Raw genomic sequence first — 20,117 nt, forward strand, 5'->3', positions numbered from 1 at the left:
TGTCACTGTCTTAATTTAATTTTTACCAAAACATGAGACTTGAATGTTTTTAATTTAAAGTCTCAAGTAAAGTCTTTAAGGAGTCAAGTCTCACAGAAGCAATTCCTGAGATGAGCTTTTTAAAGTGGAGATTCTAATATACACATTAAAAGTACAATAAAACAATGAGAGCTTCAGGTGAAGCGATCTAACATAGACATTAGCTACATTTAGAGTTTGTTTTAATCCCATTTCACCTTCCCTCATTTTAAAATCCAGCTTTGTTTTGATGGTACTGCAGAGCTTCTACAGTACATTATGCTGTATGTACATCGGGGTATGTAGGTGGTGCGGAGTGGGAGTGGGAGTGGAGTGAATTTTCCTGCAGCGTGTAGCCGCTTTTTTGATAAGTCAAAGCATCAGTATCCTCCTCTTTCACCCCAAGATACCGCTGCACCCCTCACACGTAACGCATGCTAATGGTCTGTAATGCAGCTAATGGACAGCATTTACCACATTGTTACAGACACTCGTGTTTACATTATGGCGACGAGAAAAAAAAGAAGCGCTGGATTCAAGCCCTGTGGAGCCAAATGCAGCAGGTTTTCTCTCAGCATGAGTGGGGAGGGGCAAACCTGAAGCTGCTGAGAGCTGAATGACTACAGAATGCTTTGAGCATGAAGTGGGAATTACTGCCACTTCACTCTGTTCACACACTCATCTTTACGTTCTTCCAATTTTCACATTTTAGACATTTTCTCTCTTGTATTTTTTATCAATTGTCCTTATTGTAGATTGCAACCAACCACTACAATATGTGTTTTACTGTTGCACAATAATAGTGCATGTTGTTTGTTACTAAGCTCCTTACAAAATGTTGTTTCATTCTGTTTTTAGGGTGCCATTTTGACACCAGGGGCCAGATGCATAAACGATGCGTATGCACAAAAACCATGTATATGCCATTTCTCACACATAAAGTGGTATTTATAAACAGAAAGTGTGGTGAGAATGTGCGCACCTCGTGTATTCTTCAGACCAGGTGTACACGTGTTTTTCTAAAGCGATCTGAGGATGATGTGATGACGTGGAGGTGAAATAACGTGAGAGATAAACATTGTCTATTTAGGTTGATAACCAGCTACACTGATTGTGTGATTTTTACACAGAGATTTGTAAAATGCGAATCAAAGGCACATTTATAAATGTAACATTTATTAATTACTTTTGTGATGAATTTTATCATTCTTTTAATTTACATAGCAGTCAACATTTTGTTTTGCGGTTTATATTCCTTTTATTTTATCCTTGGTAGTGTCACACCTTGTAAAGTTGGTTTAGATATGAGCACTACAAACTAATCACTGATTACATGTCTGAGATATCACTGCCGACGAGGGTTTACGGGTTCATGTGATGATGTAATGATATGGACACTATAAAGAGTTGCACGGTTGTGTGTAATAGACGCGTGTAACGACAGCTGATCTGCTATTGTAGAACCTCGCTGGCGCAACACAATCGGTGAAACAGCACTTCTTCTTTCCCATTTGTTTCATTGACAGGTGTACCGCCTGGTGGAGCAGGCGGCAAACTGATAAGAAAACGGTTGGTTCAGGGTGTGTCTTCATCCATTTATGACTATGGCGCCCAGTTCCTCTCTGACAGAGATATATAAAACAGAGAGCACGGCTTTATAAATCTGATCAAAGACTGCATATGCATCTGGCCCCTGGTCCGAGACAACAGATGAAAATAATTAACTATGGCTCTTTATGGATTTTTCTTTTTCTGATAGACAAACATTGTCCACAGATGTAGGGGAATAAACTGAGGCCCAACTTTTTTTTTCTGGTAACAGCATGTTAAAATTCACAGGAACATTTACTTTGGTCAGAAATAATACTTTTTTTTTTTGTTTTGTTTTGGACAGTAACTACTGCAGCTGTATTTCCTTTCACCATTCAGAAAGCATTGAAAATGAACCAAACAGTTAATATGAACTAATAATCTGAAGGACAACATGTCTTTGAACACAGTCTCTTGGCTCTCCGTCTCTTGCAGCATAATAATGATGTTAGTGTTTTAAATAGCACACACAGCTTCTTGTTTCCTGGCGAGGTCCTTACCTTGCAGAGCCTCCTTGGCTCGGTCCAGCTCCTGCTCTTTCTGGGCCAGCTGCACGCGGAGCTCGGTGGCGGAGAGCACGTCGGCCGAACAGCCTCCCTGGGTCTCCTCCAGGTCCTTACTCAACATGTCCTTCATCTGCCGCAGCAGGTGCACCTCCTCCTGGAGCTGGGCCACCTCTTCACGCAGCAGGACTACAACACACAGAAAGGAGAGGAGAGCTTTAGCATGCTGACACCAAAACGTGGTTACATATATATATTGTGGAAATGTATTTGGTTTTGATTTTGCGAGACAGTTTTAACAGTGAATCCCATTTTTAAGCTCAAGTAAAACTGTAATTCCAGTGGGTAGAAAAGGGTCATATGCACACTAGAATCCAATCTCATAGAGGTGCATTAGCTTTGAACGGTCACACAACTGCAGAAATGGTTATGTGTGAAATGCAAAATCGATTTAACATCACCATATGAGGTTATGGTTTCATTTGTAATTGAGATAATTGCAGCACCAAATTACTGTCGGTAAAAGGCATCACCGGGGTAGGTGGGATCCAGGTGATGAGTAGGGACAAGACATTGATATTATAATGAAATTTGTCTTTGAAGCTGCCAGTTGAACCTGGTCTGTGTTGGCAGAAATTATGAGAAAAGGGGAGAGGTGTATCCATTTAATATTCAGTGACTGGTGCTTTAGAGAGCTCCTCCCCGGCGTTGTCACAAAGAAGAAGAAGCAAACAATAAAATGAAAACAGCAGCAGAGAGAAATCGATTTTTCTTGCAATTTGACTCACTGAGAATTTTTCAAAGTGCTTTCAAAGTATCAGCGGCAGCAGAGAGGACTTCACTCGCTTTTAAAACAAGCCACAACAGACAAATGTCACACTTCAATTTCCCACATCAAACCTCCAAAAGGAAATATTTAATCTAAAAATATGTCTTTTTTTTTTTTGGCACAGTGAATGTGCTTGTCTAGGTGGAGCATATGGAGAGTAATTCATATAAGGATGAGTAGAGTCATTCTGCTCAATTTCATACATCCTCAGGGCAGAAGGGGGGGGGCTGAGGAAAACTGCTCAGCCCCATCTCGCATGGCTTCACTATGAACTGCCTCACATAAATCACACTTCACACTCACATATCCCGGCTCCAATATTACTGTCTTAAAAAAAAATAATAAAATAAAATCTATCAGAGATGAATGGGAGAGCTGAGAAAAGGAGACTGAATATGCCAAAATACCGAGGACAGGGGAACAGACAAATTAAAGACAGAATACAGATTTTACTGCAGCTTTTTAATAAAGGGTAGGATGATTATTTGAAAGTGTGAAAATGTATAGTGAGGCTCAACGTACAGAGATAGAAATTGATTTCCAGCAATGCAGCCAATTCAGCAAAACGGCTAAAGCTTTGCATACTGCAGAGCATCAGTGGAAATAATCCTCTCACAGGTTAATACAGTGTGTCTTTTACCATTACATACATCATAACATCAAAATCTATATGTGATCATTTAGAAAACGTTTAGCAACTGTTCATTTCCATCAAACCATGTTTTGTTTTTACAGTCCAGTATTCTGTACTTAAAAGTTAGCAAAAACAAGGCCTCAAAATCAGAGAGGATGGCGAACTAAGAATGTCTCTGTTGAGTGCATTTAGTTCTCTGTGCATGTGACAATAAAGGTTGAATCTTGAATCTTCTAATTGCAGAGTGGATTTGCTCCAAATTTGCTTTATCACCATTGTAACTATTTTTACTGCCTCGTATTATAGTTTAATCAACTTTGTTTTGGATTTTTAGTGAACAGAGAAACTAAAATGTGGGTTAACACAGTTAGGATTTCTGATCTGTAGTCACTTCTCTAGTGTATAAGGTAAAAACACCTCAATCACAATTACAACGTTTCAACTTTACATCTTCATCAGGTAATGCCTCATGCCTAAACGTTGCAATTGTACTCAATAAAAAGCCTTTTTGGGAGAATGTATTCAGTGTGTGGGTGTTTTTTTTTGCTCTAAAGCCTACACACCTGATAATGTTTTGGATTGTGCATACACTGCTGGGATTCACTGGTGTATCTGTTAGACACCTTATAATATACTGTAATTCAGCCAATGGCACCTATACCACAAATAACGGCCTAAAATATTGCCATATTGTTGAACCAACGCCTGAATGTCAACGTGAACATGATAAGCTTCACAGGTTAAGTATTTTTGACAGGGATATCGCAAAGAATTGCATCACATTGTACATGAGTTCATGTTTTTCCGTCCATTACCTGCACATCTAGAAACATTCACAGCATTTGATTTCACACCGGTGACACATTCATTGTTGTTGAATGACACATGTATCTTTAATCCTGTGGTTTGGCCTTGACACAGGCAGTTCATTCTTTACTCCTCTTACAGCAGACCTGGTGCTATAATCCCATTTTCCTCCTCCTGCACCCATAGTTGTGACTGATACGTTATATAAGGACACTAGTGATGGTTCAACACAGCAGCAAACTGTGACCACAAACTATAACGAAGGATATGTGGTGTATGAAGCCTCGCTCTACCTTTTAGCACCACATGGATGACTTAAGCTCTTCCTCCTCCTGAAACCAAAATAAACCTTTAAGACCAGTTCACTGCTGGTACAGTGTGTACCTGCTTCCTGGGCCTTCTGAGTCCTTTAATTTATGTTCACTGACTAAATGTAAGTGGCTGAGGATAAAGGCTGCCTGCTAAATAACGAAAATGAATTGTAAAAGGGGTTATTAGGAGACGGGTCGAGAGAAAAGCGTCAGTGAGTGGAGTGTCATTACACAGAGGTATACTTAATGGACCCGATAATAGAAGCACATTTTACGGGGCAACTCAAGCAGCAACACACTTATTGGCAAACCAAAGAGCAGGCCTGATCTAGAAACAACCGACTGCACTATACTGTTCAGTGGTGTTTAAAAATCCTATAACAGTCAGACTCGATCCGATCACTTATTAAGTTTGCATGTATTGATTGTGCAAAGGCAGCAGAAAGTCATAAATAAGGGACAAGGTCATTGGAGATGTGGGTTTTCTCTCTAGTAGTTGACCCACAAATACTAACAATTCCAGTTGATATTGCACAAAGCTTTGAATGCAAAATACAGACCATTGATTTAAAAAAAAACAACGCTGCATGCGATATCACTTCAGTGTATGGTTATTGTAGGGATTAATTGATTTTAAGGTAAGCTTATCTACATCTTTATGTCCTACATTCAGTTACAATAACCACATCTTCACCATAAAACCACAGTTTAGATTGATCAGATTGAGATTGATCACTATAGAAAAACAGAAAATGAAAAAACAGATAATGAATCCGTATAAAAATGGATTTCACTGCTGCAACAAATAGAGAAAACTCCACTTGTTATTGGAAACTGCTAAGTGTCATTTTACGCTTCCTCCTGTTTATCACAGCAGGAAAAGGCACAGCTGTAAAATACCATATCGTGCTAAATTGGCTGCATAGTGGTAGCTTTCTGCTAACTGTTTACAGAATCCACATAGAAAGGCAGCATTTAGTTACTGTGCAACATACAGTAGACTTCACGCAAACTTGACATTTGTGTTTTAATGTCTTAGCGTTTTAAATGAATTATGTAAAGCACTTTAAATGGCCATGTGAAATGAGACTGTGTATGTTATAATGTATCAACAACTTTACAGAGAAGTACTTTCAAATCTCATACCTTCAAACTCTGCCTACTGTATATACGGTGAACAGAATCCATTGTAGAAACATAAAGAAATTCTCACCCTTTCTCAAACATTTATATGGACCCAGATGCTTCAGGACAAAAATAAACCTATGGAAAATATAGAGAAGATTTTGACGTCACACACTGATAATCTCACACTGTCGCTCCCTAATTTAAATGAAACACTTGATGACTCAGTGATGTGTTATTGCACTGAATAAGACAACCAGCTGGTGAACATTTAAAACCTTTTTTTTTTTATTGCAGCACTGACAGGCTGAGTCCCTGCTCTTGGTCTGTAAGAGGACCCTCAACATCTATGATAGGAAATGCAAGATTCACTGTCTAAATATGCCACAGTAGTTATTAGCATAAGAGTGAGAGATGTTAAAAAAAGATATGCTATTGTCTTCTCCAGCTTTCTGCAGGCGAGCACAGTGCTGGAGCACTCTAGATAAGACACTCTGAGGTTGGGGGAGACGATGGGGGTGGAGGAGAGTGAGGACAGCTACCTATTTTTCAATGTCCGCATAGCCTCAAGGTTGGCAAGAAGCATGCGCTGTAGCTGTGCATTACAAATGACACTCAGAGTGGGAGCTTCCTGATAAGTGCAATCTCTCCTGCTCTCCCCTCCAGGACTCAATACAGCTCATTCCCATCGAGCGTCCTTCTCTGGCATGGTTTCCAACTTCTGCCTCATGGAAAATGTGAGTCTCATAATTTAGCTTATGCATATGCAAATGAGTATGCAACTTGTTTCAGGTATGAAATTTGGTTTGTACATTTTATTTTCTTCATTTTTGTAATTTCGTAAATAAACACATTCTTGCTGTGTGTGATGCTGTGTACTTATGCAACACAGAATCAGTCGAGTGTCCCTGATTTTCTTCCATTTAAAGTCAGTAGAAATGACTTATGAGGCCACTGGAAACATCTAAAAGCATATAAAATTTCAAATGTTTTTATTGAAGCCTGGATGAATGATGAACAACTTCATTGCAAAAGCCCTGAACAGACAAAATGACGGATAGAATCAGTTTTAGCAAAAGAAATGGCTGGTATTCATATTAAACATGAACCCAAGGCAGTTTTTCTCAAAAAACGTTCAAGTGAATTGTGAAAAGAATTTAACCGTGAGAGGTAAAGAATATGAACAAGTCTCCACTTTTTATTTTTTGAGTGTGTTCATGAGATCATTTCACCACTGCAACCACAGTCAAATGTTACACATCTCAGCCACGCTGCTGTTTTTAGCTGCACTCCAGTTCAACTGTCAACAAAAACCTTCTGGCCGTAATTACTTCTCTCCTCAAACAGAAAAAAAAGTTGACAAATATAACAAGAAATGTTTCTGTCTGTATGTAGGACTGTGAGTACACATAAAGTTGTTTTGGTTTGCAGTGGTGCGACTCTGTTGCCATCACAACCTCAGTACTAGAAGGGGTGAGAGGATGTACCAGGGTCGGATATTTGCTGCCTCTCTACTGTTAGCTCAGCCTTCAACGCCACCTGTTCACCACTGACTGACAGAGGCAACAGATTTTTTGCTCCAAAATGGCAACAGAGGTCTGACATACAGTACTACAGCTGAACTTTAGGGTATACACTTTAGGCATTATTTCTTTCAGTTATGATGATGATAACATTGAACCCACCAAAGTACTTGCTGAGATCTGGGAAAACAGTACACCTCAACAAAAAAGTCCAATGAGGCAAGAGACACGAGTGGTGAAACGATCACATAGGCTGTAAACAAGCCAACAGTTTGTCCATATTATCTAAACCATGTTATCTAGGTCTATAAATAAATCTCAGTATCTATAAAACCATTAGTGAGCACACATAGTGTTAATATGTCTGCAACAATCCCTCACTGTGAGCACATACTGCTACTGTACAGCACAGTAGGTCAAAGTTGAATCAGGAAGTCAGTCTGTAATATGCATGGATGTATTATAAGAACTGTGCCTATTCAATAAAATGTTAACTTCTCACCTGGCCGCATGAGCCAAAAATGGTTTTTAGATTTTGAGTTGTGTGGCCCACTGAATAGTGTTTCTCCTGCTGGCTCCACCGTCAAGTTCCCGCTCACCCATAGACTTTGGGATGACGTTACAGATTTTAAAAACGCTTTTCTTGGATCAAGGGAAGTTGTACAAATATAAAACTTTCATCCATAATACAAAGAGCAATAATCATAACCTTATTTGCAGTTGGTATCCTGCATACAGTTTTATAGTCGTCTCTTTTATAATGGCGGTCTATGGGGAAAATGCTTTTTGGGCTTTTTTCGCTGCAATACTGCGAGTGGCCACTAGACACGGTCACACCTGAAAGTGTCACAGCCAAATTCATCCACCCATCTTCACTAAATAGGCAGTGCAGGAGGACTGGTGACATACTGTACTTGCATGGGCTGTTGATGAACTACTGCAGCTAGTGAGCTACGTGCTAACATGCTAACAAGCTGTTAGTCACAATAGTTCTCTATTTGCACTGTGCTGTGTTTACTCCTCCTGACATTTTGTTCTCTGTATTACATAATTTCATCCAATAGAGTTATTGAAGAGGGGAAAAAACACTCTGAGCTAGCTAGCTTGCTAACTGTCAATTAACTAGCGTTACCTGTCAGTTAGCATGCTAGTTAGCTTAGTTGCTAATGGGAATAAGTTCATCTTGTTCAAAAGACATATTTGTAACATGAACTCCTCTCTCATAACTGTCTGCAAACCATTCCCATTCTCTTTTATGGAGCAGTTTTCTCTTTTATACTTCAACAGAGGAGGATTCATTAAAAGTTGATGGTGCAGCACAACTTCCTCCATTTTAGACTCTCTTTTCCCTAAAGGATCAGCTTGCTATTGCTCAACGGCACAAATTCACATCAAAGTCACCAAAATTTAACTCATGAGAAAATCCACTTATCCCTGCGATTTCATTGCACTTAAATGAGTTTGATGCAAAATGTAGATATTTTAAATGCTTGTGTGACTGAGCCTTTAATACGAACAGTTTGGACAAACAAATAAACTACAGCAAACAACAGTGAACAACAGAGCAGTGTCTGATATTATCTGGGTAAAAATAGGAGTGACAGAAGATGCTGTTGGAAAAGGAGGACGTGTATGTATATGTAGGGGGTATGCATTGTCAGTAGGGGGGAGTGGTTGCTTCTTTTTACCAATGTCACTGCATACCCACATCTCAACAATTTACTTGGTGAGTACAATTTCTTTTTTACCAATAGGAATGATTAGGAAACCCACAAAAAGAAGAGACGTTATAATAAACCTCTCCAGATTTACACACTGAAATAACCTGATTAGGCAGCAGTGCATCTTAAAAACACTCAATTCGTTCTGAGTTTCCTGTAATTCTGCAGCAAAATTCAACACTAAAACATAGCACTATTTTAAAAGATAGGAGATACAGAATAGTAAAAAGGCACCACAAAAATAAAGATACCATATATACCAAATAAAGGAAGTGCACAATGATAAGAGAAAGAAACGATTAATGAAGAGAACAAATACATCATAATACATACATATACATTATAAAGGTTTTATATTGCAGCATTTAATATATATGTACAGAAAAGCAAATCTATGAAACTGCATTTTAAGACCCATCACATGTCTCCAGCCCCTAATGACTGGAGCATTAACAGTTTTGCTTGTAAAACCATTAGCTTGTTGTTTGCATTTCTTGCTTCTAGTACCCAGAAATATACAAAACTGTGAACAGGGAGTTTGTTTGCAGGCTTAATGTGTTTCTGACTGAAGTCTTATGCAACTGTGAAGTGCCACAGGGATTAAACTGAGGCTAATGATAGCTGATCTTTGTCTCTGACTCGATCAGTGAAGAAATATGTGCATTCATTGAAGTCCCCCTCCTTCATCTCTGCCTCCATTCCATCTAAATTCCCTGAACGGGTTCGCCTCTAGTTATTATGATTCATCGAAACAGTAAATAAAATCTCCATCCTTGGCCATTGATGTAAATGACTGTTTAAATGTGGCCATTTGCATAATAGTGGCCATGCATCAGCTGACATGCAGTTGGTACCAGTGAATTATCTGATCAGTGTCATTTCCTATTTGTATGATTTAAGCAAAATGGCCGAAACTGTCTCCCTAAATAATCTGGCAGCTATGGTGTGACAGCTTTGGTCTGGTGGAAACCAGTCATAAAATTGTTCCAAAACATTTCACCATTTTACCATTCGTCTTAAAATCAATGTTTCTTTCTGGGTCCACATAGACTATTCAGTGCTTGTAATCAGTAGATATCATTCATCAAGATACTAAGTCTCTCTGAAGCTGCCTGTTACTGATTATATGTCAATATGAGGACTTCTCTCTATCTGTCTCTGTTGCTGTCACTCTCAGTATCTACCACAGACTCTGTTGTCCTGTTCTCTTCCAGGTCTTCCTCTCTCACTTCTACAAAAACAGCAGGAGTCAGAAACCAAAGTTACAAAAGGTCCAACAATTTGTCTGAGAGTCCAGTGGCCACAAGGCAGCTGAAATTGGACTTGGCTGGAATGGGATTGGAGGTCGAAAATTGAGAGGGTATGACAGTAAGTGTCTAGAGGGGGTACGGTTTTAGATTGGTTCTCCCTCTTCAGAGTGAGTGGGAAGGAAAGACGGCGTGGGGTTCAATTTTTGCCTGTTACTGGAGACAAAATCAATTAACAGGCCTATTGTTCCCACAGAATTCTGATTCAGCCAGCTTGCAGAGTGAGGACATACAGGCGCACAGTGTAAAGCAGATGATGGCCATAAAAATAGCTGCCATTGTGAGAGGCAGCCCTGCTCCACTGCACATTACTATGGGTGCACATACTGTATGTAGACTGCTAAACAATGAATAAATAATGTAGTAGGCACACGAATTTTAGAAAATCCTGATAAAGGTATTTCTTTGATATAATAACTATGTAGTTTTGACACTTCATGTATATGTACTGCTTTTATTACTGCAATATAATATTCTTACACATCATTAGATAGTAGATCAAGTCCACCTGCAGTGCAACATAATTGATTCCTTAAAAACATACATCCTCACAAAAATGGTCATATTTAATGACAGAAAGACGCTGTAAAGGAGCGTCACACTAGCTGGGCTCCAACACCATTTTCTCCAGCAAATATTAATGTGTGTATATACAGTAAAATCTTATCCACAGTCTGAACGCAGAGCATATCACCAGGACAATGGAACAATCCAAATCAGGAATGTGTTAAATAAAAAAGGGAATGAAAGAGAAGTCGGGGTCAAGAATGTGAGCAAGTGCTTTCATGACGGGAGGCAACAGCCCACATCCTCTTATTTGTTTTGGACTTGGCAACTCAGCCGTGGCACTGCTTGAATAATTACATTCAAACAGATTCTCTGTAAAACCATTCAGTGATGCCCCGCTGGGCTAAAAGCTTAACCCTTCACAGCAATCCTTTAAATATACTTAAAATAAATAAAAAAAAATAGGATTTTAAGGCTAATGTGATTAAGATTTTTCAGCAGAATTATTCCTCCTTTAACCAAAGGATGCACATAAAGGCGAGAACAAAAAAAAACAAAAAAACTTCTTGTAAGCTCCAGTGATGAGCCGAAGTGCACGCTCACAGTGCAGCAGTGGAGCTCATCAAACACTTTTCAGCCAACTTCCATCTCCTGCCAAATTCAAAATCTGTACAAGTGCTTCATTAGAGTAAGAAATAAAAGAATTGTAATAATGTATGCAGTAATTATGCAAGGCTTATTATCCTTGTTAAAGATAATAATTACTAATAATTCATTTGAATTTCATTCATCTATAAATGAATACTCTTTTTTTTTCCACTCCCTACATGCAGATGCTTATCTACTACACATCTCAAGCTGTGGTCCCTCAGGTTCAGTCCATTTCTGGACTCATTATGCTTCCTGTTGCCTCTACAGTCTTTGTGACAGAGCACAGAGCAGCCGAGCCAGTACTTCACCAGTTGGGCTCCTATAAAAATCCATGAGAATCAGCAGCGTTATTCCATATAAGACTACATGCTAGAGAGCCTTCAGGCTAACGCAGCCCCTTCGTCATGGTTCCATTTCCTTGTAATGATTATGTCTCAGGAAGCACAAGAATTTCACAGATTTATCTACAATCTGCAGTGTTAGAAAATTGACAGAGATATTGAAAATTCCACGTACTCTACAGATTTAAAGATGCTTTTATAGAATCATATTTCAACAACTTTTAATTTGATGTGTTCTATGACTCTATAGACATAGTCGCAATATGGAGAACATTATTCATTCTACACACACACAAACTCAGATAGGTATATTATACACACCCCTCACCATACTGAATGCATGATGGGATACTGAATAATGTTTGCCCTTTGCAGGCATGTATACAAACATCTGACCTTTCCCTACTGAGGGAATCTGTTTGTGTCCTCAGGACAAAAAAAAAAAAATTACTAGAAAAACTGTTTTATAAATGATGTTACACTTCCTTTTTGCTTTGGCTGTTATATAACAATATTTGTGGACACTGGCACTTGTTAACAGACTATACCAGTGGTTTTGCACGTTTAAGCTCATTTACTGCAAATCATGTATACGTTAAAGTATAATTTACCATTTTGAAAACTTCCTTTTAGCATTTTGACTCTATTTATTTCTACTGTTTTTATGGATTTCCATTCATTTATGTCCTGTATGAAAATTGGCAAACTCTTCAAGCTTGCTTGAGTTGTGTGCAAACATTCAGTCTGCTTGAGGCGATGCAGTGCAGACTTTTCAAATAAATCCGCACTTAAATGGCTTTATCACACAACAATAGTGAACCATGAAGGAAAATTAATACAAACTTGATTTTCATATTAGATTATACAACTGAGGCAAGTTTAAAGACTCAAAACAAACAGAAACCAGTAGTTTCCTGGAAAAATATATCCTGCCAAAAAAGACTTAATAAAAATGTTCAGTATAATTTATAAATTGATAGATAGAAACACACTGGGATGGTCCTTTTAGGTTGGTTACAACTGGTTTCCTGTGATGTGAGTTATTTAATATTAGAGGGCGTGATTGTTGAGGACACAAATGAAGTGGTAATAATCTCTTAAATGTGTCACTTTCACATGCAGGTCCTTACGAAAGGGAACGCCCATGAGCGCACTTTCACATGAGACTCTGCACACGTCTTTCAGGGCAGCTTGCCAAAATTATTTCATAGCGCCACTCATCTCAAATGAGATGCTGGAGTCATTAATAAAAGTCAGAGTGTGTGTGTGTGTGTCTCTCTCTCTCTGTCTCACACATACACACACACGCTCATCTTTATGGACCATTGATAGCAAATTCATCAGTGGCTCATGACAGTCGTAACGCCTAAGCTCTGACTAATGAAGGCAGCCTTCAGTGTCTGCTCAGTCTGAGAGTGCTTTGCTCTGGATTAGCTAGTCAATTCTCGTGAGCAGAACAATCGCCCTGCGTCGCCTGAGGAGATGACAGGGTCACGCCTGATGAAAACTGGAAAAAAGGGGAAAAAAAACACACCTTGCCTTAGGGCTCTCCATCATAGATATCAGACTCTAATATTCTGTATTAATGGAAACAGTGATGAAGAGAGATTGGTATTCAGGATAACACATAAAGGGATGGATTGCTATTTATTGATGAGCACACTGGTGTGGAGGGCAGCCTCAAGTCCCTGTGGTCTGCAGCCTCATATAAACTCATAATTGCTCTGAAGTTGGAAGATTACAGAGAGACTAGTTAGCTCATAACAGTGAATGTATTGGATGATTTAGTCAATAAAATGTCAGAAACTGGTACTTCAAATTGCTCATTTTATCCGATATATGGTCCAAAACCCCCAAATATTCGATTAACAATCATATAAAACAGAAAAGCAGAAAACCAGCAAAGATTTTTGTTTGATAAATTAGTATCAGTTATCAAACAAACTTGAATTACTTAATGCTTTCACTAAACAAACTATAATCTGAAATCCGCAGAATTCCAGGCTGTCGCCATTAATTCACATCAAAGACATTTAAATGACGATGTCACTCGCTGCGTGACTCACTCCCTTCTTGTCAGCCAGTGTCGATCAAGAAGTCTATGCTTTAACATCAGAGAATGTGACATCCACATGCTGGCAAGCCTATTTCATGCTTCAGGTCCTTGGAGTAATGGGGGCTGAACTTGTGCGAGAGTGGGGTTAGAACAAAGCTCGACAGTGAGCAAAAAACTGATCAGAGGGAAAGATAGGCAGTAATCTCAGCCGCATTCCACCGCGATCTGCTTCTGTCGGCTTAAAACCCTCTGGTTTGTCTATGGATTGTATCAGCCACGCTGGCCAGAACTTGTTGTTCTCAGAAAGAGACAAACATGCAAACCCAGTCACTTATATGATTTACTATAACTGTGTCTAAAAGCACAGAAAGAGTATTTAAACCATATATTTACAAACTATCTTAATTTTTAGTGTCCTTTTACAGAGTTTCATAACCAGCCCCCTCTTTCATTTTCACCGTCTGTGCTTGAATTGACAGTAATCCATCAACAGAATCTGTTTGTTTTAAAGTCCACCCCCCAAATCTATGCCATGAAATCTACAAACAGTGAGATAATATTCTGGGCAGCTTTCTGAATTCCTTCGTCATGGAGATTAGCAGCAGGGTTTCTATGAAACTGGAAGACGTGGTGCTCAGGTTATGAGGGACAGACAGTTGGATGGGAGAAAAGATGGATGGTAGATTCAAGGATAGATGGACGGAGCCATTAAAACACAACTGGACGAGTCAGAGACTGCAAATGAGCCAAACCCTTTCCACAGAGGTGGTAATGAAGGTGCAGGCTGGCCAACTATCCTCCTACGTGATCTCCTTTTTAGCTCTGTGTTATTCATCATCCTCCAGTATTTTGTATTAGTAGGCATTCAGGTGGCAAATAAATGCAGCTAGAATACAAATCAAGCCAATTCTAGGATACTGCAACTGCACAAGTGTGCAGTATTTGCTTATTTTGGGGATAACTAAATGAACTAATGAACTGGTGCTTTGCTACGGTGGTTCCTCCAGATAGACGCTACCGTGTGTGATTTTATTTTGGAAAGCTTATACAGTAGCAGACATGATGAGAATGTTAATTGGCCGCATGAGGCCGGGCTATAATTGCTGCCATGGTTATGCTTGATGAGCTGTGCTGGTATTATAATGTGGATAAGAACATGTTATTCATTCAGTCATGATATCAAACTGCGTCACATGAGCCATCAACATTTCGCTGGTTTTGTAACATCTATTTTCACTGGTTTGCTGTTCCATGTTATTGCTAAGTGTTGCTGCTATTATGTTTACCTCATTTTCCCCGGGTGTTGCTGTTAAGCATATTGAGAACAAATAAACAGTTATTTTCCGAGAACAGTCTTGTTGTGCATGAGTGGGAGTCAAGTACTGTAGACAACATAATAACAATTCCTGATGCAATAGGAACAATAAAAAAATTCTGTTTTGGAGAGCGACGTCTCGAGTGTTGCATGACCGGAGCTTTGTTCCAAATCCGGTCCAGAATAAGTATTAAACTCAACAGATTCATCCTATTATGTGTATGAACAGATTAGCAGGTGTGTACACTATGTGTCTCTGTGTTTGTGTGCATGTATTTGAGAAATGACCTTTTATGCCAAAGGCTAACAGTGCTGTTATTTAAAGTGTCGGCCAAATGAGAGGGCAGACACTGTGTCGCCGTGGATATTTCATCAGTCCGTGGATGAGTCCACATACGTGCAGAGTCAGTGCACCTGTATGAGGTGGCTCCTGTTACTGTGACGAAACCCTGCACACAACATGCTGTTGCCAAAAATAAATTCGGCCACCTAGAAAATGATGATGTGGCAGACAAATTACAGTATGGAGGTGTCAAAACAATCCTGCTAGCCTCTTGAGATACTAAATAAGATTCTGGGACTGAAATATGTAGCTAATGGTTATGGAGTTGCATTTGTTCCCAGTTTTCAAAATGAGCAGGGCCTCGGTTGACAGCTTCAGTAAATAACACGACAAGAAGACTGAAAAGACTGTCACTGCAAATGTGAGTTACCTTTTCAATGACTTACACGCAGCCAGTTTTGTCATCCGTCCATGCATATTTGATGAGCCGAGGAGGAATGGACAGTGTCTGAAAACAGCAGCCGACAGTGGGATGAATTTGATTTGTGACAGTGACAAAGTAAGAAGCCAAATTAATCTGAGCTTTTGCTTCAGAGTAAATGTGATTAGGCACCGAGCTATTCAAACGGAGAGAGATAGATGGAACATAAAGGCTCCAATCAGTCCATCCTCATTGAAATATAAAAAATTACTCCATGCGCTCGGAAAGAACTGGCAAATTCGATCTAGCATGGCTCGTGATTATTATAGTTACTTTATCATTATCCTTGACTTGATTCTGACAGGCAGCTGATTATCTTTAACTCATTCCAAATTGTCCTCTGTGTCTGTCTCAACGTGAGGAAACTAGCTAGCACCTGAGGGAGACGCTCACTGCTCTCACCTGCAGCATAGTCAGAGAAAGAAGGCAATTACACATCTAGGACCAAACTCAGCTGCTGTCACAATTACGCTGTCAAGCTGAGGCCGCTGAGAGCACACACACACACACACACGCATCCATGAATTGATTGACATACACGCACAGATGGACATATGCGTGCATTCAGATGCATATAAATGTGGGAACACACACATACACACACACACACACACATAGCCCTGACCTGATCCTCAGCGAGTGTCGGACAGTCAGTCAGACAGTAACAGGCTGTCCAGTGGAAACCAACAGCAGCTTCTGTGTTATAGCCTGGTTCACAGAAGGTGTTAAGCCCATTCCGACATCATGTCATTCATCTGAAAACACTGCTTTCTCTCTGAGTGACGGCCGTGAGACATAAAGCAGCAATGTAATCTGAAATGATTTGGGGTGTCGCTAGTTGACTGGCAGGCCTGGCAAAGCTGAGGAAACTGGAGTTTGATGTGGATTTCACACAGAGAAGATCAAACCAGAACATTCCTCCATTTATTCTGCTTGGATGTCATCAACAGCAGGTATGATTGTATTGTACATAATCTGCTGCTATGGTTACAAGTAATAATGGCGGCATGACTAATGTCCATTTACAGTGTGCAAAGACAGACCACAAATGACCTAAGCGGTAATCACAGATGCTGTCAGAGAAATGTTTGAAGGAAAGGTGGGTAACTGAGCAGAACTGCAAATACATAACCACACCTTGGATAGTTAGGGTTACTGTAGGTAGCCTGCAGGTGTTTGTTTTGCTTTGAAAGCACTAATTGTGTCACAACCACACCTTGGGGTTAAGCATGAAGGACTTAGATGACCTGCTTGAGAAACATAACTCATTTTGGCTCGTTTTACACATTTTTGGGTGGATAGCACATGGAATTTGTGCAAAAAGTTAACAGGCAGAAAACACAGGGCTAATCTGTGTTGTCGTGTGAACTTTTACCTCTGTGTTTGGGTTATTTTTAGTCTAACGTTGAAGGGCAGGTGAACGACCAGTATAGAAATGAAATGCAGGTATTTGAACGAAAAACAGTAGAGTATGACACCTAAAGCTTTTTTTTTTCACAAGAGCTGTTGTAATTTAATGCTTTTGCGTCAAAAAAAAAAAATTGAAACCAGTCAGGCTGACGCAGCAAAAAATCCTGTTTGAATGTCAACATGCATTCAGGCTAAAATCTGCAGCCAACAACCTGAGACCAGAATGTTTACAATAGAAACAGATCACAATGGATTCTTTATGATACGAGGCCATAAAAACAAACACAAAACAAACATTGCTTTACAAATGTGATCTAGTCATTGACAGGTAACAAAAACCCCTCACAACGTACATAGACCAAAAACTAGATTGAACTGTGACTCAAATCTCAAATCATGGCCGTGTTTTATTTTATAGGTTAAAGGTTGGATCCCGACATCGACAGCCATATGTCTACAGATATAAGAAAACACACGGAGCCTCTTCCTACTCATTTTTTGCATGACACTTGGGGAAAAAAGTCACAACTCAAACTGCAGAATAATCAGTCAATGGTGGAGCCTCTGGCCCCAAGTTCAGCCAATAACGACTGCTCTGATGTCAGGTGCAGGTTAAAGTCCCCCAACGGCTCAGCACAACTGTTGACTGAGTGGGTGACATGACACCTGCACAGACATGAAAATGTCGCTCTTCAAGCTAAAAAAGAAGGCAAATCTTCCCTCCTCTGGTCTTTACTCCAGAAAGACACAGAACAAGCTGCCGTTGCCTTTTCATTGTAAAACCCTCAAAAGTGCAGGACTGAAACTCACTTCATACTCCAGTCTATTAAGGAATAAAGCGGCGGCTGCACTTGTCGTTTCCACTCACTCACCAGACTTTCCCTGCTCCCCGTCTGACTTCATCCCCTCCTCCGAGGGGAGTTTTCCGGCGTTTTCCAGGATCTGTCAGGTGTGTGCTGCGGACTTTCAGGACAGAAAGAAAGACAAAATCCAAAAAAAAAAATCCTTGTTTGTCAAGCAGCCCTCCCTCAGACCACAACCATTTTTATCTTTTTCCCACTAAAATCAGGATCAGTTGACACCAGGAAATATATCCAGGGACTGCCCCTGTGTCTTTCCCTCTCTGAGTGTACCTGTTCAAGGCGACTCCCACGGGTTCAGTGATACAGTGCACTCAGCCCCTCCCCCTCAACTCAAATGGTTTACTGGGTAAGGAGGAGGAGGAGGAGCTCACCCGGGCTGTCACAATGATTTTCCCACATTACTCAAATGCATACACAAACATACGCACGTACCAATGAGGGGAGGAGCCAAGCCAAGGTGTGGGCTTGCAGGCAGGTGAGTGACGATGTGTGTGTGTAGTCTAACACCGGCAGGCTGCTCAGCAACAGGTCTGCCAGCTGTTGACTTGCCCGAGGGTTTTGGTAACCTAATACTTTTAAAACAACACCTTGAGTGTCATTAAAATGACCCCGGCAGTGGGGGAAAAAAAACAATTTGTGATGTTTGTTCTCTGCTGTTTTACAGTCAGTAAAACACGTTTTTTTGATTGACGCTGTTCAATGTTTTTTTCAAAGCACATTTTTTAGTAACTTGTACAAACTAAGGGAGTCATACAGAGTAAAGAAGGGGCCTAAGAAACGCAATAATGGCTGGATTTAGACCTACAACCACGGGATAAACACAGGATATTGTCGTCATTTTGGTGGATTAAAATGCAGCTCCTTTATAAACTGTAATACACCACGTATGTTTACATTTCATTGTAAAAAGCTATCCTTTAAAGCCGCCCACATTTTAGTTTAATTATATCTCCTATCTGTAATTTCTGTGGTTGGTGAGGAGAGCAAGTAAACAGACTCAATCACCGGTTTTCACGATTAATGCAGACACAGGTGCGTGGTATTTGTTCACAAAATCTGTGTATGCTTGTTGTATTAAACCACTCCTGCACTGACATGCTGTTAGAAGACAGGAAGGTAAATGAAAGATTGATGATGTGTGAGCGGTCAGACAGAAGAAACCTTGATTTTAAACAAATGCAATGATCCTATGAATTAATTAAGATTTATTCATCTGTCTTCAAGGGCAAAGATAAAACGAGCAGAATGATGAGTCAGACCTTAAATGTAATCCCACAACTAAAGTGGGCACACCGAATTAGTCTTAAAAAGGGCAAAACAGCAGCACAAAAGACTCATCAAAGGCTGATTGAATTGTATATTGAAGTTATTTCCCTTTCATCCGTGTAATAATAAAGAATAAAGCAGCAATCCACGTGGAGCCTTTTGTGTGCAAACCAGTAATGATCATAAATAATTATATTTTATCAGCTGATTAATTCACATTCAAATGGGACAATTCATTATAAAAAAAATAAAAATGTCACAGTTCCATATGTGATTTCTTATGTATTTACAATCAGTATGTGGGCCACACAGTCACTGCAGCTGCTGCAAAAATAAAACCAGTCCACCCACACTGTACTGTGGTTAAAGGAGCCCTCACTGGTGGCCTGTGCTGAGCCCAGTTTCTCTCAAGCACCATTAATCAACAAGGCCACTTTTGAGACTCAAACTTATACAAATATTTTTATAGAACCTGCTTCCATAACAGTGTGGCAAAACCATGCAGATTAGAGAATGTAAATTTAATTAAGCTCATACAATTTGTTATAATTTATCAATTAATTCATCAACAATCAT

At 39.7% G+C, this 20,117-nt stretch overlaps 1 protein-coding gene across 2 annotated transcripts in view; it reads right to left on the reverse strand.

The window, feature by feature from the left end:
• kazna (kazrin, periplakin interacting protein a) overlaps positions 1–20,117 on the reverse strand; it is a 167,200-nt gene that overhangs the window by 19,320 nt on the left and 127,763 nt on the right. For both annotated transcript variants that reach the window (XM_042409093.1, XM_042409094.1), the window contains exon 5: positions 2,109–2,300. In XM_042409093.1, coding sequence (XP_042265027.1) covers positions 2,109–2,300 — 192 coding nt within the window. The remainder of the gene's footprint in view (positions 1–2,108; positions 2,301–20,117) is intronic.

This window comes from Thunnus maccoyii, chromosome 4, assembly GCF_910596095.1.
Source record: "Thunnus maccoyii chromosome 4, fThuMac1.1, whole genome shotgun sequence".
Lineage (NCBI taxonomy): Eukaryota > Metazoa > Chordata > Actinopteri > Scombriformes > Scombridae > Thunnus > Thunnus maccoyii.